Source organism: Haemaphysalis longicornis, unplaced genomic scaffold, assembly GCF_048455015.1.
Source record: "Haemaphysalis longicornis isolate Haplotype H1 unplaced genomic scaffold, Haemaphysalis longicornis Haplotype H1 scaffold_12, whole genome shotgun sequence".
NCBI classification, from domain to species: Eukaryota; Metazoa; Arthropoda; class Arachnida; order Ixodida; family Ixodidae; genus Haemaphysalis; species Haemaphysalis longicornis.
This window is the reverse complement of record NW_027526225.1, coordinates 78,742,162-78,765,651: the sequence shown is the minus strand read 5'-3', so window position 1 is coordinate 78,765,651 and position 23,490 is coordinate 78,742,162. Positions and strand designations below refer to the sequence as shown.

At 48.7% G+C, this 23,490-nt stretch overlaps 1 protein-coding gene across 2 annotated transcripts in view; it reads right to left on the bottom strand.

The window, feature by feature from the left end:
• LOC144162836 (inactive pancreatic lipase-related protein 1-like) overlaps positions 1-23,490 on the bottom strand; it is a 107,174-nt gene that overhangs the window by 15,155 nt on the left and 68,529 nt on the right. For both annotated transcript variants that reach the window (XM_077693518.1, XM_077693519.1), the window contains exons 4-5: positions 20,742-20,850; positions 18,152-18,271 (exon numbers count right to left, since the gene is read on the bottom strand). In XM_077693518.1, the coding sequence (XP_077549644.1) occupies positions 18,152-18,271; positions 20,742-20,850 (229 nt within the window). The remainder of the gene's footprint in view (positions 1-18,151; positions 18,272-20,741; positions 20,851-23,490) is intronic.

Below are 23,490 nucleotides of genomic sequence, written 5' to 3'. Positions count from 1 at the left end.
TAGAAGCTAACAAGAAGCGCGCACTGGATTTCTTCGTTTCCATAGTTGGCCTAAAAAAGGGTCGAACCTTAGCACTGTCGAATAGTCTCCCTGTAATCTCCCCATATGATAGGCCCCATTACTTGATTGATATAAAGTTTTACCAAGGCACCAGGTCAATAGTAATTTGTCTCATTATCGAGTGACCGTAATCCATGTGTCATTAGAGAGTTATAGCAGAGCGGAGAAACGGTCCTGGAACGATACCCGCCACAGCTGCGGATGCGCACAGCCAGTTATGCCGCCTCTGCGCACGCGCAGTAGCGCCGGTCGCCTACCGGGTACCGTACCAAGACCGCTTCTCCGCTCTGCTATAACTCTCTATTAAGCACGCGCTACACGATAGTTTCAACCTTATACAGATGCCTGTTTAACCTTTTTATTAGATGCGACGCTCAGAGCATCTCTTGTCGGCGGCCCTGTCCTTCCTGCGTGCGTCCTTTGTTGTACGCGTGCGTCCGTTGTTGTCCGCAGCCACTCTCCCGCTCTCCTCTCCGATAGCGAACACTCTCTCGCGAGGGGAATTGGATTGGATTCAATTGGATTGGCTTGGCTTCGCTTGGCTTGACTTGGATTTGATTTGGATTGGATTGGATTAAAGTGGATTGTGTTGGATTGTGTTGCGTCATAGCCGCGGCAGACGCACGGGCGCCGGCGCGTGCCCAGGTGAGAGAGTGTGTGGCCCAGCGCGCTCTCACTCCGCCGGTGGGCGGCGCTGCGCGCGGTGCTGCGCATGTGCAGTACTCTCTCTCTCCGCGGTCTCCTCTCCTTCGGGCGCGCTGCGCATATAACCGGTGTGCCGCTCTCCGGCGGCCTTTCGGTCGACGGTTGCTCTCCGCTTGCGCTTGAACCCCCCTCAGCGTCGCATCACACCAGGGTTCCCGCGAGGGGAGGTGGGCGTAATTTTTTCCTATTCTGTTGAGCGTCCTGTTTCGGACGACGGCGCTCTACGATGACAGCGCCTCAAAACAGAAACAAGGCTTGAGAAGGCGAAATGGAAATTCAAAATTTTGCTGAGCCTGTGAACCCAAGCAGCCTTAAAAACGCGAACCATCACTGCAATAAAGTGCACTTTTCAGGATGACTGCTTAATTTAAGCGTGTATAGTTGTGGTACCGCTCACTCCAAACAAAAATGGAATCTTCTTCTGGAGAGCAGATTTTTGGCAAAGAACATACAAATAGAAGAGTCCGGAAAACTCGCAGAGTCTATTCAATTTTCTTGCGGCAGCATACTCCAAAAGAGACTGCTCTAGCTGGTGCGCATTCTGTGACAAGAAGCTTCCTCAGCAACTTCAGTGCGCTTACTTTTAGGGGCGAAGCCCCTTAGGGGCTGGGGCATTTGCCGTCTCCTGTCGTCGTCGTAATCGTCGTTTTATGCGGTCACGGCACTCAAATACCAGGAAACTCGTTTACGCCTCGCGGTAGAACGTAGCCCGTACTAAAAAAACAAAACACCGGGCACTCGTTTACGCCTCACGCTAGAGCGCTTCGTAACGCGTACTAAAAAAAACACCGGGAAACTCGTTTACGCCTCACGCTTGGCCATCCTTCTTGGCCATCCTTCCTGTCCCACCTGTTCTTCCTACCCATCCATCCCTCATCCTTGTTGGGATTGCACCCCGCCATCTCTTGCCCCATCCTTTGCCTTCATCACTTCGTGGGAGCTCTGGCGGTCCCCCCCCCCCCCCCCCCCCCCCCCCCCCCCCCCCCCCCCCCCGACAGTGAACGCCCAGGCTGCCCAGGAAGCTCTCTGTGAACATGTGCACCGGATCCGCACGAAAATTCTCCAGAATTACGTGGACGCGATGAATTGAAGACTGAAAACAGGACCTGGACATTTAGTATGCTGGTTACGAAGGAACAAGAGAAGGTTCAGCTAGAGACGCACACGCAACACCCTAATGAAGGATTCGACACTTTCCTTCAGCAGACACACAATGTCTTGCGGCGTTAGAACCGAAAAAAGAAAGAAAGAAAGAAAACTGCGGTTCCAAAGCAAACCTGTTATGCCTTACACATATCGTGTGCGTGGGAAAAGTGGGTCCTGCGGACAATAAAGTTTGTTCTCTCTTTCCTCACGGTCAGAGCTATCGCTGCTCCGCGTACACCGGTTCTGCTCACGTACCGTCACGAGCTCCGCATTTGAAGGGGAACTCATCAGGCTTATTGTGGTGCCGCATTACGCAGTGGTTAGCTCACTTATCTCCTGCTTTCGAGGGCCGGATTCAAATCCGGCATTAACCCGAATGTGTTATTATTTATTTATCCTCTCTTTACAGCGACAGCCGTTTTGGTGCCCCCCTCTTGACGACGTCGACGACTATGACGACGACGATTACGGTCACTTTTCGTGCTCGATGAGACGCCCGAGGCTTTCGCTTTGAAATACGCTCTTCGAAAAGGGCCTCGGTACTTTCTGGTTGTTTAGATTGTAGTCAAATAAATTCAAATAAAAGAGAGACGGCAGGGAATCTCAACAAGCTTCTTCAGATTTTTTCGCCCGCACTCTCTTTCATCCCCTGCACACCCCTTCGCCAGTGTCGAGTAGCAATCCGGGCTCTAAGCCTGGATAACCTCTCGGCCTTTCCGTTTGCTTTTCTCTCTCTCTCTCTCTCTCTCTCTCTCTCTCTCTCTCTCTCTCTCTCTCTCTCTCTCTCTCTCTCTCTCTCTCTCTTGGCGTGACAGAGTTACTACAAAACGAAAAAGAACAGTCAAATACTGTATTTGTTTCTGAAAGATCGATTCAGTAAGCTCTTGTCCTAAAAACTCTCTGTACGCGGGTTGTTAGTGACGGCGTAGTAGCTGTCGTCGCCGTCGCACTATACACCCAGACTTCTCCAGCCTATAGGAAGTGCTACGTTACACTCGCGCTAAAAGAAAACGAAAAGGTCTTGATCGAAACGAAAGTAAAGAGTAAAAAGGCGTCATGGAGAAACTGGCCGCAGAAGGCGAGAAGGCGACGGTGATTAGAAACTCAAATGGGGTCTTTTCGTAAGAGGTGCCGGAGGCACGCCGGACGACCCTGACACGCCTGCTGCTTACGCAAAAAGAAAAAAAAAATAAAGAGAAAAAAAGGGAGAGGAAAGCGGGGAGTAATTGCTAAAGGCAACCGTGGAAATAACAGTAATAACTAAAGTAAGCGCGGCCGTCGCGCCGTGATGTGTCACGCAGCCGAGGAGGACAGCATCTCGCGAGCGCTGAGTCAACGGCACTCGCTGCAGCGCTCGCAGCGTAAGTTAGGACCTTTCGACACCACATTTTGCATGATGCGGAGGACAACGAGGGGGCTGGAGGGAGACGAAACGGCTCGGCGAAGGTGGGAGCAAAGTAGCGAGCACCGTCAACGACGGGTTAAAAGCGAGTAAGGAAATACGATCCGAACATAATTAAGCTTTGTACTGCCGTTTCAAAGCTGTATGATTAGAGCGCGGCGTGTTATACGCAGGGTATCGCAGCTGTCATGCACCAAGATTTTAAGTGCAGCGCACTTTAGGGGCTCGCCTTGTCGTCGTAGTAACGGTCGATGCCAAGCGACGGCCGGAATCAGGCGGTGCCGCGAGATAACGGACCCAAGTAGAACCCGGCGTTCCGTCGTAGGGCGTCACGCGGAGGCTTCGAAAAGCTCAGAAGGACGTAGAATGGGGCTAGTTGGTGGTGCTTCCTGTTGAGTTGCGCTAAGTATACAGACGAATAGGACGCTAACAGGACTTGGACGAGGTGCAAACTTGCAAGTGTTTATTTAAAAAGACGACAGAAACGGGGGACACCTAAATATACACACAAGGGCGGCACTTTGCGCTTGCGCAGTAAAACCGATACAACCTAAAACCAAAACGTGAAGGTGCAGAAACATATCTACTCATCCGACAACAACACACGAGAACACTGGCAGGAAAATCTGGGAGTGGCTGCTTGCCATATATCCTGTCTTTCTTATTTATCATGGTGGCTCTCTCTGAATGAATCTTCGTTCCTCACCAGTAAGCAGTATTAACGGAGTGCTAACGCACCCTTCTTTTTCTGTGCTTATGTGATGATACGCTTCTATAATCTCGCGCGTTATCCTGTCTTTCGCGCGTGCCAGAATGTGCGTGTTCTGGAACTGCGGCATGCACTCGCGCGGCTCGCAAGTTTTGCAATGGAGTCACAGCAAGCGGTTTATATAGCCATAACAGTTCGAAACTCACATCTCCCCGTTGTTCAGCGCTAAGAAAAGTGCAGGTACATTTGAGGCAAAATATACGGAATTAACCGGCAGTGCCCGCGTTCATTTAGTTAGGAACGCTCGTTGGGTTGGTTTTTGCGATAGTAAGCGAAAAAAATGGCAGTGCAACGCCGGCACGTGCGGGAGGAAAAGAAAGCACACAAAGAACACAACTCCCCCTGGCGCTGTTTCAGGCAGGGGGCGCGCGAGCACTGCGAAGGCGGGAAATTTGAATTGCATTGGATGGTAGCAGTGAGCGGATAACGGCGCTACACCCCATTATGGCGAATCACTTTCTCTGCACTTCCGACAGCTTTTACGTTGAGTGGAACGGCTTTAATTTAAAAAAAAAAAAAGAGCGATGGTGTTACTTCACGAGAACCGAGTGCATAATGTTTCCAGTGCAGTGAAGTATCGGCATGCAAATTTTTGGTTAATGAGGTCTAATTATTCAGTTGTAAATAATTATCCGGCTGGAGAAGTAGTGTCCTAATCATCAAAGTGTCAGTGAGGCACTTGTAGGTACCCACGAGGGGCGTCCAACTGCAGTATTTTCAGCGACGAACTAATTGCGTACTCATTTATTTCGACTCATAAAGAAACCCCGCGAAATATGAAAAATACCACCTGCCAAAAATATCTGCCACACGCGCCCCACGAAACTTGCTGTTGCTGCTCCTTCCGTGCATGCCATTATGAAGGTGATGCGCTGTCTATTCGGGTGTGTGACAGGCAAAGCAGTTGCTTTCAATCAGCTTATCTGAGGGCGCTGCTTTATGATTCTGGTGAGAGCGCCGTCACGTGGTATTTTTCATATTTTGCGGGCTTTCTTTATCACTCAAAATTAATCAGTACGCAGTTAGTTCGTCGCTGAAAATGCCGCAGTTGGATACCTCTCGTGGGTACCTAGAAGTGCCTCATTCGCACTTTAATGATTAAGACACTAGTTCTTGAGTTAGATAATTATTTGCAATTCATTAATTATATCTCAATAAACTAAATATTACCACCTCCCCTCGCGGGAACCCCTGTGTAGATGTGACGCATAGGGGGTTCCGTTGTTGTTTCCGTTAGGTTGATTCTCCCATCGAGTGAAACGTGCCGTGAACCCCCTGCCGTGGCTATGACGCAACGTGGCGCGTCTATGACGCAACACAATCCAACACAATCCACTTTAATCCAATCCAATCCAAATCCAATCCAAGCCAATCCAATCGAATTCAATCCAATGCCCCTCGCGAGAGAGTGTTCGCTATCGGAGAGGAGAGGGGGTGAGCGGCGGAGAGCGCAGCTCACGCGGCGAGGAGAATGGGGGAGGGGTGTGGACGGACAACAACAACGCCGTATGGAGGGACAAGGCGAGTGAATGAGATGCAGTCGCATCTAAAAGTTACAGGCCGCTACTCCACTGTACTGGAAACATTATGTACTATGTTTTCTTGGGGTAACGTCGTTGCTCTGAAAATATTGGTGCATGATAGCTGGGACACCCTGTATGTAATGTTCAGGGTGGTGCGACGGTAATTGGAGCATTTAAAAAATTTCCTGAGCGAACCCCTGCTCGCTTCGCGCTCAAACTTCACACGAAGGTTGAATTTTGTGGTCTATTTTATTTGATACCGGGAAAAACGACGGTGTTTACCTGTTTATTCTGAAAATAAATAAAAACCATTTTCGCCTATTGGAAAGTGACGGCCGATTTGAACGTGCGAGCCAGTGCAAGCTGATCTTGGAATGGCGGCGCCACAGAAACGGACGATGGAGATGCTTGGTAGGAAGGAGTCAGGGACCAGGAAGGGAAGGGAAAGGAAGGGAAGAGAAGGGACCAGGAGCATTGACCATCTGCTCCGGGGGGAGTAGTAGGAGTGGGCGTACACTCCCCCCTGCCCGCACCCGCCTCCATGTGGTGTCCCACGGGCAACGTCGGGTTCACGAGCCCGACTGCTAAAGGGGTGCGCGGCAACTGGCCTAAGCGGCCGTGGGGTGGAACAAAGGGTTTTCAGAGTTTCAGGAGCGCCGGGCCAACTCAGCCCGGCCTCCAACCACCACACACCCGGGGTGCGGGTAATCCCGGATTTGTCAACCACTTCGGCCTAGCCGGGGTGGCCACGGACTCGACCTACCCACCTAGCGGCTCATGCACAAACTGTGTCAGGGCTGACGTCTACCCCATCCGGGACCCCCGTGAGCAATCGGCCGGAGGTCTCCGTTCGGGGGAATGTCACCAGTTGCTCGTCTGATAGGACAGAGTTCGCGAGTAGTTTCCCGGCCCTGAACACTACGGATGGGTGGTTATCTGTATTGCACACTACGCCCGCGTGGACGCGTCAGGCTACTCGGGTACTGCGCGCGCACTGGGAACTCTGCTGGAGGCCAGTCCTCAACTGCTAGTCGCCCTTTGCGCAGCCGTACAGGGAGCGCGTTCCATCTTGCGTGTCCCGAGTAGGAGACGATGGGTACGCCCTGTCCCTGCGATTCGGCAGGTGGGACTCCGGTTGGCTGTGCTGGCGCTTCGGGCAGCCCCCACCTCCACGATTTTGACCCCCGCACCCCAAACAACCAACCATGACGTTGGCTGAGGTTTCCACCCATTTCCATTCAGGTGAGCGTATCTTTTTTTTCCCGAGAGTCTTGTGCTCCCGCCTTACCCATCCCAGATGAACGGTACATGTCATGTGGTTGGGCAGACCGGTCTCGTGGGTCCTCCTCGATCCGGATTCCTTCTCACCGCGGGTGGTCTCCGCATTACAGCTCGTCGCTGCAAAGCGGCGGGCGCATCAAGGTACTAGCAGACGGTCAGAAAATCTCTCGTCCCTAGTTTACGATGGCCAAAAATAGTTGCATAACAGCTGATACGAATCACAATAAAATATTCCCACGGTTCATCGTCGCCAATAATTTATTTCCTCACCTGCTTTCACATTTTCTGATCGTCTGCTACCCCATTTGGCTCCTTCCTGCCGTGGAAGGAGTGTGAATCCACATTGTCCGTTTCGCTCTGCATACCCCAGGTGGCGCCGTCGTTCCAAGATCAGCTTGCACTGGCTCGCACGTCCAAATCGGCCGCCATTTTCCACAGGCGAAAATGTTTTCTTTTTAATTTACTTTCAGAATAAACAAGTAAGCACCGTCGTTGTTCTCGGTGTCAAACAAAATAGACCACAAAATGCGACCTTCGTGTGAAGTTTGAGCGCGAACAGAGCGGTGTTTCGGTCAGGAAAAAAGTGTAAAGTGTTCCAATTATCGCCGCACCACCTTGTACATGTATTGTGAGGTGGCAGCAGACTCCGCCCAAGTAACCAGCTCCAACGGCCACTTGTTTTACTGAGGACGACGGTGACTCAACAGAACCCTGCAACCCGCGATGATGATAATGCACAACTGATGATTATGACGGGTACACGTGAGAGATTTGTCCCACCAACGTTTCCTCGAGAGAATCGGGAAATGGGCCTTGCGTCACTGACACGGCACCGTCACGGCGGTGTCGTTTTTCTCTCTTTCCATTTTCAATTTCCTTCTATTTTGTTTTCTATTTTTCTATTTTTCTATTTTCCGCAGGCGTGCAAGCGTGCGGATTGTTTGCATTTCGTGCTCGGTGCCACGCGCGCGTGCGTCGCCTCACTTAAGGCGCGGACGGAATGATAAGACACTCGAGCGAATGGAAGGAGGACTTGGGGTCTCTTTGTATACGTTGACACGCGTCGCGCCCTCGACGCCCTTGGGCTAAGCCCGCGCACCGTAACGCGTTGACCAACGCGCACTTAGAGACCGGCCACTGCATGCATGGTGCGGAAAACATGTGTCGTACAAACTCTCTGCTTCCAGGCAGTTCACTTCGAACACGTATGCTCTTCGAGTTTCGACCACTGAAGTTTCGTTTCGGTTGTTGTTGCGTTAAATGTTCAAGTCGAGATTTCACATCTTACTGCTTTGCGCCCGGGCCGTGAGGCGGCGACGTTAGCTATGTAACGAAGTCCTCAGAACTGACTTCTTTATAAGCGGTATTTCGTTAAAAGCGAGGATGATTTGATCTTTCTACACTGCAGTTGGGACCGTGAAAAACTTCGAATAAGGCGAGATATCGAATAAGCGAGTTCGTTACAGCGGTGGTTTTTTAGTGCTTTTTTTGAGGACGCCTCCCGACTTTTGACTAGCGATAAAACCCATAACACGGAGGGGCGTTTGTGCTTTGTCTTTACCAGAAAAACAGCCGCCTTGGCTGGGAGTCGAACCCGCGGCCTCGTGCTCAGTGGCACAACGCCTTAGCCGCCTATAGCCACTGTTGTGGTCCGCGCACCCTTCGGAGGCACGATTCCAAATCATGTATGGTCAGATTAACAAAGCGTTTCGGGTTCACTCAAGGAAACGTTACCACGGCGAGAAGCGTACGCTAAGGTGTACCAAAACTGCTTAGTATAAACGTGGCCGCTGCTCTCTGTGGATAAAGCATCATTGTCGCGATTTGTTTGGCAAAGGATTAACTTTATTTCTCTACCGAACACGCCAGACAGTCGTGCGTTTACTATAGGGGCGACTATATAGGACCGTGTTCATGTCTGCCGCCGTAGCGCTGTATAGGACGAGTTAAGAAGTCCGAATATTTCGCGAACTAGAAAGTCTTCATGCGCAACTGAATGCCTCTTGATCGCGCCTGGCAGGTAAAACACAGGGTCGAATTCGGCTGCGGCGAACACCGGTCGCAAAAGGACGAGAGGTTAAAAAAGCGGCACAGAATTGGGTCTGTTCCAACAAAGCCGCGATGCTTCTCAGAGATATGACTCGCATATAAAAGCCGTGACCGGCTGAAAAACGCCGAAAACCTCTTTTCAGGCCTCCTCAAGCTCACGAGAACCCTTAAAAAAGGGCGTGCCACAATTGGATAGTGCGCCGGTCTTCCATGTCTGAGCCAACAAACCGGGCTCAAAGCGCGTGTGCCTGATTGAACGCCTTTGTCCTGAATACTGTTTGACCGGTGTATTTTTTTAAGGCACCATCCAGGAAGTGTTGGCGAGCCCATCTTAAGAGGACAAGAAGTCGTTTTTTAAACCAAAGTAGTCCGGTGAACCCACGCCCGGTGTACATTTACTCTATTCTCATTTTATTTTCAGCAGCAGTCCGTGCCTCCTTTTGGAGTGTGACAATGTCGGGTTCACACTCACACACGGCCGAAATGCTTCTTCTGGAAAAAAAAAAAAAAAAAAAAAAGCATTGGACGACAATACCGTCTTCTCTTGTTAGGCGACCCCTTCGTCTTTCTTTTGTCCTTGCATACCGGAAAGAGTTTGTTTTCTTCTGAGGGGCCTTACCACCTTTCCAGGCAGGTGCTCCTCTTCTAACAAAGACATTGTCTTCGGCTACCGGCCGGGTGGGTAAACAGCCGCTTTTGTCTCCCGCGCCGCTTTCCTTTCGCTTTCGTCCCATTGAGGTTGGAAGCGTATCCGGCCCTAAAAACAAAGGGTCCCGGATGGCGGCAGGCGGCTCACGTTCTATTTTTCCCGGGATGGAAGCAACTTCCGCGTCACCAACTGGGTTTTCACACCTCAGGGCCGCAGCCGCTTACGCGCCCTACAGGCGGGCAAGGCCACGCGGGTTGCGGCAGGTGCGTCCAATGTTTCGCGTCAATGGAGGGGAAGTACACCGCTAGCACTTCTTACAGCGAAGCTCTCTCGCGCTGGGCTCTGACCAAAACTGCGTGTGTCTATCGGGTCGCGTAGACACATCAACGCACCCGCTCCTTGACGAGCTAGTGTAAAATTCTCTGTAGCTATTGATCTAATGTAGGTATACGAGAAAAAAATTGCCCTGGAACTTGTCGCTAAGACGACTCTGCCTTTATGCCGAGTTTAATTTACTTGTCATAATGAGCTAGTTCCCAGTGAAGTTGTAAACGCTACAAAATTGATTGATTGATTGTAGGGTTTAACGCGCCGACGCAACGCAGGCGATGAGGCGCGCCGTAGTGGAGGGCTCCGGATTAATTTTGACCACCTGGGGATCTTTATCGTGCGCCGAAATCTCGTACACACGGGCGTTTTTGCTTTTCGCCTCCATCAGAAAAGCGGCCGCCGCGGCCGGGAATCGAACCCGCGACCTCGGGCTCAGCAGCGCAACGCCTTAGCCATAAACGCTACAAAATTCCCGTCTGCTGTCAATACATAGACGTCTGGACAACTGCTGTAAATGTAGTTTTATCGAAAGTATCCCGAAAGAAAGTATATGGGAATCCCAAGGAATTAATTCTAGTGAGCTTGTGTGTATCTGTCTTTTTTAGATCAGGATAGTCAGTCACCATGCATAAGTCAATATATAGTCATCCACGAATACATCATCGCTGGTCTTACATCTTCACAGCAGCGGAAGAGCTCTAATTGTTCTTATTTTAACACGAAAGTGTTTTATTCCCGGATACACGAAGATTTCGCTGACGTCATATCCGTCATGGAAGTGGCGCCAGTACAACGAAGCAAGCAGCCTGTAAAGGGTGCACCCCTGCACATAGGGTCTTCTTGCGTGGAAGGAACCTTTAGTACCAAAGAGTACGTTATACCAGAGTCCTTCAATGCTTTTCTGGTCACGAAACTTCTCCGTAACCCTATGGGAGCGCTTGATATGGGGACCAACGCTCCCGCGCGGTGGCGCTACGAGTCTGGTGAAGGCGGCTTGGACGGCGGCGGCCGTATTTCCGTGCGTTGGAGCGCGAGTGTTTGCTGTGTGATATAGCTTTCTGAACTCATCACGATGGGCAAACTATGTGAACTACCGTGCCTCTGACGTGCTGTGTACCTGGTTGCCGCTCTGGCTATCGGAATACAACGGAAAAGGCTTCGTTGTTCTGCCTCCAAAGCGACCGCGAATAACGCGACAGGTGGAAGCGAGCCATTCCACGACAGGAGACGGGCGCTTTCAGCTTCGAGTGGAAGGCCGTTCGTGTGTTCGGGAAATATTTCGACCCCACGGACATTATTCGAGCCGATGAGTTCAAAATAAGTGAACAACCTGTGCTTCTGCAGCGAGAAGCTCAAGCTCCGCGTTGCCTCGGATATTTGAAAACCTGCCGGCGTATCTTACGAAGCCCAAGCCACGATCGCGCTCACAACGAGAAAATCCGTCTGCTAAACGTCGTCGCGTTTCGTCGCCGCACAAAGATCGGACTGCAGCTACTGTGATTTTAGTTATCCAACCAGATATTTTGAATTTGGAAAGCGGAGCATGGCTATCTTTGCCTGCATATATTTTTTTTTACTTGCCCGCCGCGCTTGCCCAGGGGCTAAGGCGTTGTGCTGATAAGCCCAAGGACGCGGGTTCCCAGCCGCTTTTCTGATGGAGGCGGAAAGAGAAAACGCTTGTGTGTTCGAGATTTCGGCGCAAGTTAAAGATGCCTGAGTGGTTAAAATTAATCCGGAGCGCTACACTACGGCGCGCGCCCCATTGCCTGCAGGTAGCGTGGGCACGTTAAACATCATAATCAATCAATCAATGTTTTTTAACTAGCCGTTTGGGTGGGAGGGGTGTGACAGGCACTGAGCGGGCGAGTTTTTATCTGTTGACACCCTATGCCGATGAGAACAGCCGAGAAACTAGCTCAAAACTGTAGCATTTACTCCTACCCTGGCCCCTCCGCAAGCCCATTATTCTGCTTTCATTTCGTGAGCGTTTTTTTCCCTGCTGTCCACTCTAACTTTCCGAATCTCTATTATAGTTTTACATTATTAGCGCGCTATAAAATAGCGCAAACACAGCGCTAACCCAACGTGCTGTACGTTTGCACACCTATTTGCTCAGCGCAGCATGTCGCGCCCAGGGGTGAATGCAGATTTAATTCTGGCGCTAGTTCACTCAAATCATGCAGGCGGCTGCAAAGGCTAGTCAGTAATTGAAAACGCCAGATGACCGCCTTTTCGAAGTGAGAATGTAGCGGTGCTTGCCGGAATGAACGAACACTGCAACATATGCGCCTCAGTAACACCCGTGGTCTCGCCTCAGTTTCACAGCTGAGCTACGGGACAACAAATGACTCAAAAACAACAACTGACTGACTCAAAAGCTGACTCAAAAACTTCGCTCGCATTTTTACTGGTGGAAATGAAGAGCAGATGAAAGTAGGCGCGCGCCGGCGGAGAAACAGCCGGCCAGGAAGCGTCGTCGACCGCCGGCGAAGCCTTCACGTTAACACGGGCGATCCTAGCGGCAGCTTTTGTCCCTGAATGAAACTTCGGCCGGAGTTTCGTGACCAGAAAAGCATTGAAGGACTCTGGTTATACTTAGGGTTGTTCGTTTACGGGTTTTATATTTTAACACGAAATTGTTTTATGCAGTGATACACCAAGATTTCACTGACGTAATATCCGTCACAGATATGACGCCAGTACACCTTTGCCGAAGCGACCCGCCAGCAGGATGTCGCTCGCCAAGCACACCCACAAGACAGCCTCCTACCCGGAAATCATGCTCAACTGAAGATTTCGCTGCACATTTCACTTTTGTGGTTTACCGATTCCTATGACAGAGGAATCAACCACAGTTTTTTTACTAATGCTTTTACACTTTTCTTTCGTTTTCGTTTTCTTTTCTTTTCTTTTATTAATTATCGGCTTCAATAAACGTTCCTTCTTCCTCTCCCTCTACGACTGCCATAATTAGAAACAGCGCAAGAGACAGGGACAGCGCCCGTCCTTGTCAGTTTCCTCGTCCTGTCTCTTGCGCTGTTTCTAATCATGAATCCTTACCGACTCGCCCAGCTTCGCACACTTGTTCGACTGCCATAACTTGAGTTCAGATACGACTGTGCGCACCAGCAGCGCAGTTTCATCGGGAAATTCTCGGTCATTCCGAACTTTATATAGAAAAGGAAAGTGCCCCATACTTCAAAATTAGCTCTAATGATGACACTAGCCAATCACAGCAGGGCATAAGTGTGCGATTAGGCCTAAGGTGCGCTTAGGCTTAGGACTAACCCGGCAATTAAACCTAATTCGAGGTAACCAACGTGGGTTGATCAGGCTTGATCTCAGTCCCGTGAAGCTTGATCTTCATCACGCCTTATGCCCCCCAAAAAGGGCTAATATCACGATACCGCTTCTACAATAACGCAGCGATTCCAGTGTTACAACAACAGCGAGGCGCACCTCTTTCCAAAACGGTGAGTACCCTAATTCCTTGTGGCGACTTTTGATAATGGTCTGGAGTACTGACTTTCAACGCAGTTGGTGGTAATGAAACCTATGATACCACGATCAGCGGTTCGCCTACCTGGCCAGGAGACCACCGCACTGCTACTCCATGAAACCCCCTATGGTCTGGTGCCTGTGCAAAGACCCTCCGCATGTGCGCACGGTGACTCAAGCCAAGCTCTCCTCGAGAGGAAAGACAATAGGCTATCGTCAAGCAACGCTATCGGCGCACACGATCTCTGTGGTCGTCAACGGCGACGATGGCTTATGTATAGCCAGGAGGCTGCTGCTGTTGCTACTACCGGCGGGGAACACTTAGCCAACGTCACACGCGCGTCGGCACGCGGCAACGTCGTGCGTTCTGAACGAGGAGCTCACCATAGTCGATGCCAAATTCAGAAGTGGAGTCTCGCCAATATTAGTGATATTCTGCGCGCTGTACACGCCGGGAGGCGCACCGGGCAAAACCAGCTGGCAGGCGTCCCGCTGTGCATGTTAGTCTCGCACACGCAAGAGAAAAAAAGAAAACTTTTCCTTGGATGCAGCGATCAAAACCGCATATCCTCAGCGCTCTATACGCGTTGAATACGAAATGAACGCTGTCTTTCTTGCCCTGGTTTCAATGTCATAGTATTTCCAGAAGAAACTTTTGCAACCCGGGGACGGATCTTGATACTGTTAATAATCATCTCGGTGATCCTTGGCTTTCACTTTGTATTTAGGTCGTGTAAGCCAGAACCTCGCCCGGTACGTTTAACATTTAATCGCATATGTATAAGTTCCTGCTATCACTTTTCCCATATTAATCTACTCGCGCTTCGTCCCGAAGTAAAGCAGCTTTTAAGTTCCGACATTTTGCGTAGACGTGTCTTCCATTAAGTATCATAAAACATGTATATTCTAACTCTTCTGAGGCACAGACGCATTAAGAGGCGCACGTGAACAAAAGAAAATGGCTGGTTGGCAGGCGATACTACTGTCTCGTTCGGCGGGAATTGACACTACCGTCACGGGGAAATTTGCATTGAGAGGGGAGGATTTTTAATTATCCGAAATATTTCCACCATAATGTGACTTTTTCTTTGGATGAGGAGGAGCGGGGGGGGGGGGGGGGGGTTACGCGCCGAAAGCGTTATGACGCTTACCTGGGCGATGAGGCGCGGCGTAGTGGACGGCTTATGGTTAATCGTAACCACCTGTGGATCTTCAACGTGCGCGGAAATCTCTACACACTGGCGTTTTTGCTACTTGCCTCCGTCTGCATTATATGACACAATGGGCGTGACTTTACAACGAAGCAGTCATACAGCACGGTGACTATACGCCGACAGGGAGAGCCCAATGGAAACCGCAGCTAGACTGTAGGCGAGAAAATCTAGCAAAGCGCAGTAGAAGATGCATCATTCCTATTACGGTTATGGCCTTTGGGTGCTCTACTTGCTTCCGGCAAATAAATTCTCAATTACAAAATTGTTACCATGTAATACGATGGCTTGAGCATTACTCAACATCCAATACTTGTAAGAAAGATGACTGTCGCTCGAAAGTAGTAAGTGGAGCGAGTTTCTTCATGTTCTGCTTTCGTCGCGTTTGACGAAACGCGCTGACCGCTGACCGCTGACCGCTGACCGCAGCACGATAGATAACCCCTTTTCTTTATCTTTTCTCTTTGATCAGTTTTGATTTCGCCTTTCTCCGACGCCGATTTTAACCCTACATAGTCTTCCTTTTAGTTAATCGCGTGACGGCGCCCAAACTTGCATAACTGAGCTTCACCCCTGAACACCAGGTAACCAACAGGTAGGCTTCACTGCATCGAGTTCGAGCAATTTAAGAAAGCCAGCTTTACAAAAAAAAAAAAAAAAGGCACTCTATAAGGGGTTTGACTGCTATGCACCTATTCCTCATAACATTGGCTTCACTACGCACAAATGCATGCTGAGAAGACATTTTAAAGAGTGAAATATAATCAATCATATATCAGAATACGACGGTGGTCCTTGCGTTTGCATTTTTAAAAAATTTGTTCTGCGATGCCGAGCACGCACATTGGGAGCCACATGAACCACGAGCAGCAATCTGTGCGTGGTAGCTGAAAATCCTTGTGTACCGACGGAAGGCCACTATTTTAACCTGAAAGTAGTGTTTTATGCCCGGGTACACCAAGATCTCACCCGCGTCATATCCGGATTCGCGCCACGGAATCTCGCCGCAACGGGAGGTACGCAGCGCTATGCCCACTGCGCTATCAATTCAAGCGCGAGTAGGCTTACGAACGAGCCTTATATCTTTCCCACTACCTTATTCATTCAGATGGTGCTGCCGTCTAGGAGAGGCGAAGCGAAGTAGTTAATCATGACACTAATGAGCGCCGACAGTCGGCTCCCTCGATGCCAGCCTCTTCGTGTACGCGGGACGCGGGGGAATTGTGGCACCCTCCGCCACCTACTGCTTTCGGTTTCGGTGTCGGTTCGGTTTCGTTTGCGCGGTTTTCAAAGGGCCGTGATTTCAGTCGCATTTACGCAGTGTTCCGGCGCGTGCAATCCAGTGCCTGACGTTAATGCGTCTAACGGTGCCACACCGACGTAATATAAATAGCGATGTGCAAGATCATATGGATGCACAATAAATGCTCCTGTGAAAGCCCATTTCACTTTCGTGTTTTACCGATTCCTATGAAAGAGGCATCAACCACATTTTTTGGCGGAATCAGACAACCCTCACAAGCTGCACTAAATATGTAATCGTACTACAAGTGCTGGAAAGTCATAGGGTGCCATCAGTATTCCTGCTTTTATCTTTAGTTAATTAGCTTTAATTAAATGGAGTCAGCGTCGAACTTCAGTGTTTGTCATTCCGGCAGGGCACCAATTCGAATGTAGCAAAGTTGCATATAGTCTCTGTGGCCCACATAAGAACGATTAATTCCGCTCTCGTCGGTAACCAAGCTCCGCATCGCTCGCAAGGTGCACGAATAACAAAAAGAAGGTATCGTCCAGACCGGTCGATAAAGTGTGTCGCATACATTTCGAGTTTATTTACATAGCATGCGCAAAAAAGTTTCCAGACGTGAATCTCCCCGTTAACCCATGCTATGGGCGTATTCCAAAAGATAACGTGACGCAGCCACAAGCAGCGGAAGACTTTGCGTCCAAGGCGGGTTTTCACGCCAGCCACGCGCGGTGAGTTCAAACGTGACAGTTTGACGCAACGCGTAAAGACCACGACGGAAGATAAGCTCGCGTTAAGTTGCAGGAAGTTTGCGCGTCTCTTCGAGGTCAAAAGAGGTATCGGCTTTCCGGGCACGTTCACATGTGGAAAAGTAGGAGTAGGAGAAGGAGCGGACGTCTTTCGTTGCAATGCCAATAGAAGATTCTCCGATGCTCTATAAAGGTATCGGTTTGCTACACTTGGGGTCTTCGGAGCGACCGGTAGCGTTGGCAAGCTCTTTAAACAGAGTGCTGTTATCTGCGTTGAGGGTCGTGAGGCTAGAGTTTAAACATTTTTGGTTTCCAATGTTCTTCGACAAGTTGGATGCGGACGTAGTTGGGCTCTTGTACAGGTTAGATTAGCGCCTGCAAGCCAACACCTGGGTTGAGTTTCGTTTCTTTCAGCACTTTTTGCCTTTAGCCGCGCTTATCAGAACGCCGTTGCACTCGTTGAGGTCCGTGAGACGAGCTTTCCTGACCTTGAGCATCACCCAAGAAGTGATGGAAGCCAATGTTCTGAGTCACCTTGGATATGAACACAGTAAAGCTCTTATACAAATTAGATAGAAGCCTGTAAAGAAACGTCTCTCATATGCTTCCTTCGGCCACATGTTGCCTTCAGCTGTGCTTCCTCATTTTAAAGCGACGCAGTTAGTGGTTGGGGTAAAGCTGCGGTACAATGTTTGTGGAGATTCGCAGAACAAGAATTCTGCTTCCACGACTTAATTTCGCAGTTTTTGTTCGACTACTTTTATGTCTGTGTTCTCTGGGCATTAAAATGGATATTATGCTTCTTTATCTTTATCTTTACCTTGAACCTGGTTGCGTCTGCTGCAGGACGAAGTCCTCTCCCAAAAATCTGCAGCCACGCCTATCGAGTGCCTGAAGGCGGTTAGTGTGATTGTATAATTACTGGGAGGTTTTTAGTAAATGTACTCAACCGGGATTGCTAAATCCTTGTCTGGTGAGGAAATGCTGTTTGTGTCGCAGGGAACCTCACCGGTTGGACCTATAGTACAGCCCCCCACAGCCGATCTCAAATATTTAAGGGCTTAAGATTGGTCACTACTTGAAAGCACTGGAAGATGCGCTGGTGCTCTGGTGCTTTTTTTCTTAATGGTTATGCAGGTCGCGGTGACTTTGTTTGCTTTATCTGTTCAGAGTTTATGTGGCGGGGCGTGTATAAGCATTTCCTAGTCGCTTCAGTTTTTCTTCGGCTGCGCGATCAATTTCTTCTCCACCGCTGCATCATTACGATGCACTTCAGTGACGTCACATAATAACGGTACAACTAACGTCAATAAATAACGGCACAACTATGAGCGAAACTGATGACTTAACTTGAGGCTATGGCACCGCCAGTGACAATGCTTCGGTCAAGACGTTACTTCTTGTTTTTACGGAGGATCACAATGGATGCCGGTCAGTGCGAAGGGCTCATCATTGAAACGCCGGAAATTCAATTTAAACGAAGCAAACAACGTTAAGCAAATAAGAAAAGCCCATGAGTGGAGGGCGACTGACTTGGACTGGCGTCGAAGGTGGACCCGCCGGTGTGGATGACGTCAACGAAGTCGGCGTCCGTAGGGTCCAGGCGAACAACCTTGTCGGTGTTGGCGAAGTACGGGTCAGCCGGGTCCAGCCCTGCGAGGTGGACAGACGACGCATGCGCGAAACGGACACGTTTGAACGTCCGACATGCCTCTGCAATAGCTTTGTAAATATTGCGCTATTAGGCTAGCAAATGCAACGAAAGCGATGACGTCACCAACTTGTGAGCTTGCAAGTCGTCTGCGTTGTCGTTTGCGTGGTTATTTGTCGTAACATTCTAGTGAAAGGTTTAGCGCGAATGCGGCAAGTTCCTATCGTCACTGTAAACTTTCAAATTTAGGAAGATACATATAGATACACTTTTCTCCAAAGAAATGCCTTGAATGTTGCACTGCTGAGGGCTGCGGTCCTGGGTAACTAAGACTGTACGTCTAGCAGACCGACCATTGGTTGAGATAGAAATTCTATTCGACACAGAAAGGTGGAGTTGAGTCAGCTGCCTCGGCCGAGGCGGCCGCTAAAGGCCCTGGTGATGTGGGCTGGCAGGTCCCGTATAGTCGTTGAGATATCAACCTTTGAAGTGGCGATGTGGAAATGACACAGTTTACTTGATAGCTCCGTACAAATGAGTCTCCTAAAACCCACCGGTGCCACTTCCAGCCTCTCCCCGCTTATACCGCTTAGGCACGAGGCCATACAGTATACCATGTGTCTTGGTGTGGTTTCATGAACCCGACCTGGTTTTATTTAGATAAATCAAAGATTTTTTTAAAGATGTTTAATACATCGGCTCCAGTAGTGTATCTATATTTTGTTGCTGAGACTCCCATAACCTTCAATGTATTGAACCAAATTCAAAACAAAATACACTACGTTTTGGCGGTAGGAAAAATTCATAACTGCAAAAAAAAGTTGGTAAGCACGGCACGATGTAAACAAATTTAATCACTTTTTCAAGGTGTGACAATAATCTTTCAATCTTTGCATTTAAAATCTATTGCGGAAGCCAGCCTTGGCTCGCGTTTTCTTTCACGTATCTTTAAAAATTCATACCGCATTTGACCGCTAAGACGACTGTATGACCATTCCCGTGCTTAACTTTATTTCACTGCCTTCTTGATTAGCAATTAATTTTGAAGTAAGTATACGCAATATTATAGCTGCCGTTCTCGCTGCTTTTCTGGCGGTCACGCTGGTTTAGGAAACACGACTGCGAACCAAATTGAAATGCGAACTCCCTAACGCGTTCCAAAGAATTTTCCCCCCCTAGGACAAAGCTGCAAGCCTACCAAGTTACATAGCGCTAGTTCACTCGGAAGAGTGCCAAACCGCAACTTGAAAACGATCGTAATTTGGTACCTCGCAGCTATTTCGTAAAGACCACCTTACAAAGGCGTCCCAGTCATCTTGGCATCCGGCCACATTTGTCCATAGCTGCCGTCGCCGCTTGCGGCTCCCGTCGACGGCATGTCTTCGCTTCGTGGTTTCCGTGTTTCGTCACTCGTGAGCGTTCCGTTACCCATTATAGACCTTTTAAGCCCCTTCCTCCTAAAAGCAGTCGTTTTACCCCTTATTCCCTTTTCCCCGCCAGAGCTTTTTGCCTCTTTCTCATTAAAGCCTATCAATGAATGAATGAATCAATGAATCAATCAATCAATCAATCAATCAATCAATCAATCAATCAATCAATCAATCAATCAATCAATCAATCAATCAATCAATCAATCAATCAATCAATCAATCAATCAATCAATCAATCAATCAATAAATCAATTGTTTTAGGAATGATTAAATTGGCGCAGTGGACAGGGATATCTCACTGCTCATGCTCAGCATAGTGCAGCAGACCACCCCAAGAAGTTATCAAAATTTAAAGAATGAAAAGGTGCATAGACCTTTCCAACTTATGCGTCCTGGGAGCAACCATTTTGTTGTGCCAGCAACGATTCCATTGGCAGAGTTGGCAGTGTCATCTAACTGCACATGCGCCACAAAATGCAGATTTCAAGATGTTTCAAGATGTTTCAAGATGTTATGGAGACTTAATGAAGGAAAAGTGAGAATTCGAAATGAAGCCCGTTCCACATGGTGCGAATTTACCTGCGAATTCGCTTGTGCGGCTAAACGATCTATTTTCGTTGCTGCCGCGAAGCTACGAAAATAGGTCGTTTTGCCGCACGCGTGGCGCCGCCGAAGCTGCGAATTCGCAGTTAAATTCGCACCATGTAGAACGGGCTTGAGGCGATTTTTTTTAAGCGAAGGTTTACTGTAGCATCATCGCAAAACAAATGGTACATGATCGTAACGGAAGCGCCGTATTCAAAGTTTTTCGCGGCACGAACCGCAGCGCAGAGAGCACTAAGCATGCCCGTTTTTAGCGAACTACCGCTTATAACGAATTCAGTTCCTGCACCGAGTACTTCGTACTGAAATTTCGCATTACGGAAAAGGTTGATTGCCGGCCATTTTTCGGCTCGTTGTCAATAACTAAAGTCACTGCTTTTGCTTGAATCACAATTGTGTGTGTCCGTATCTTCAAAGGGCCCCGTAGCGGCTCTCTTACCGGTGATACGTCCGATGCCCTTGACCCTCTCGCCGGCGTAGCCAGCGATGTGGGCGCCCACGTTGTAGCCGATCAGGTGGAAGTCGCTGCCGGCAACGCTGTACTTGTCCTGCACGAGCAAGAGGCACAAAATCGGACACGTCGTCGGCGTCAAGGGTCACCGGAGCCTAAAGGACCGATGATTGCAGGGCTCCGTTATGATGAAGCCATGCTGCCAATGTCCAAATTAGGCTTATTCAGTTTAAAATCACAATAGAAATACCGCAAAACCCGAACAAGAATTCCTGTCGCACGACGAAAAACTTTGTTGTTACAACAGAAGTCCTGTTGTTACGACAAAGCCATCTGTTATTGCGACACACATTTCTGTCGCAATGACAAAGTCAATTTTCTAAGCGACAAATGTTCCTGTAGCCACAGCACAACTGCCATTTACGCTACTCGTCACAATTGACAATAACATTAAAACCGTGTGCAACTACTGATGGAACATGAGGATGACGACAGGACAGGAATTCGGCGTGACGGAAGATCAAAATCACGACAGGAATACGACACACGACTGGACATCAGAATCACGGCACGACATGAATACAAGACTACAGTACGACACGTGAAAACTCGACGAACTACAGAAGCTTTTGTTGCCGTCATTTTCGACTGGGTACCACCAAATTCAAACAGGAATGTCTACGTTATCTTAAATCTTTGAATGATGTTGGTTTTCGCATGCACTCGTATTATTTGCACAACTCGGCTTGGGGAGGGATAGAAGCAGTTCAGTGCAGATTCAGTCATAAACCTTACAGTCATAAACCAAAGGGCTTTGCGTAAAAACATTCAGGGTAAATTGCAGCTAGGCAATCGTGTAGCACCCCTGAAACGTATGCAACGCAGGGCAATAACAATAATGCATGTGGTTTAAACCATTCTTAGCTTCCAGTTTCTCCGTGGCGTAATACCGCCGCCTACTCCAATCCAATCCAATCCAATCCAATCCAATCCAATCCAATCCAATCCAATCCAATCCAATCCAATCCAATCCAATCTCATCCAATTCAGTTCAATCCAATCCGATCTAATCCAATCCAATCCCCTTCAAGAGAGTAACGCTCTATGCATTCATCAGCATGCGGTGCGTTCCAGCAACCACGGCGTCCACAGCAACGCGCGACATGGAGGCATAATCGACCGCCCCCTGCCTCTTTACATCTCTTTTATTTCTCAACCGCATTTACGGTGCCCACAGCAACGCAGTGCCAATGTAATCGGAGGGATTCAAATTTCACGCTCTTCCCCCAGCGTGCACTGCGCTCGAGCCCCCGTGGCGTCCGCAGCAAAGCGGACCCGGTGTGACGCCACTGTCTACGAACGTCTTCTCCCCTTGACCTCGTTTAATGCACGCCACATGTAAAAGAAGCGCCCGGCGAGTGGTCGAAAATCGTTTCACGCTAAACCCGCCACGTGCCTTCTCCAACGATTCCATACCACGCCATAAATAAGAAGCTTGAACGTCGAATAAAGATGACTTATAGTGACGCTAATTTCCGGAGTGTAGCAAATCGTACCCTGTAGGCGGTAGGTACTCTTTCTCCCAGAGCACGTTTACCAAGCCATCTGCTTCTACAACCGCTTTTGATCATTGCTAAGCCGCATTTCTAAGCCACGCGTGATTCTTGCGGCATCGGCGATCGATTTCAAAATGAAACCGGTCGAAAGCGCTACTCCGCTTAACGTGAAACGCTAAACCCAACGCCCGAATCATTTTTCTTCATTCTGCTGTTCTCTGGCGGCAATAAAATGTCGCTAGCTTCCTGGATCTACTTACATCGCGAGTGGACGCACAGGCTGCTGCGTCCGTTGCATTCTTAATTCGTTACATCTTCCGCCCCATGCACTTTGCACTTTGCGGTTTTATATTAACGGGCGGGAGTGTGGAGTTGGCGGCGTTTCAAAATGTTGCGACAGCCCAGACCGCAGTGGAATGGGTGGAAAGATTAAAGTGCTGGGACGGAGTTACTAAAGCAATCTAAATTAAGCGGGATAATTTCGCACACGAAAGCCACACTTTCCAAATTAGCGACTATGTTCTGCGTTGTCGAAAATAAACTTGCAGTGAAAAGAGCTTGTCCGCGAGGAAAGAAGGAGAATTCTTCCTCTGCTGCCGAAGTCCCCTTTTCTGGTGGTTGATTTTAAATGGCGCACCCTTCGGCTTTGGAACGCTAGATTTTGTACCACTAGACATTGGTGAATAAGTTAGAGGTCAACCGAAACCAAACTGTACTGAGCCTCGATAGTCTTACCTCACTTGTTTAGTTATCAGCCAGTGTGTGCCGATCGTAGCTAGGAATATATATATATATATATATATATATATATATATATATATATATATATATATATATATATATATATATATATATATATATATATATATATATATATATATATATATATATATATATATATATATATATATATATATATATATAATACGAGCGGACACGTTTATTTCGTCCCATATACCCGCGGGTGGACTATAATACTGGTGGTGTGTTTCTTTCTCCCATTGATTTTACAAGCTTGAATTCTAACCTTCATTTTAGGATCCCCCTCTTCTTTCTTTCCCGTCATCTATCACGGGTTATCACCACTCTCCAGCTTTTAATCTACCCCTTGTATTTTATCTACAAGATCCACACCGTAATAATCAAGCACTGGCCTAGAGGCGACGATGAACCGATGAATT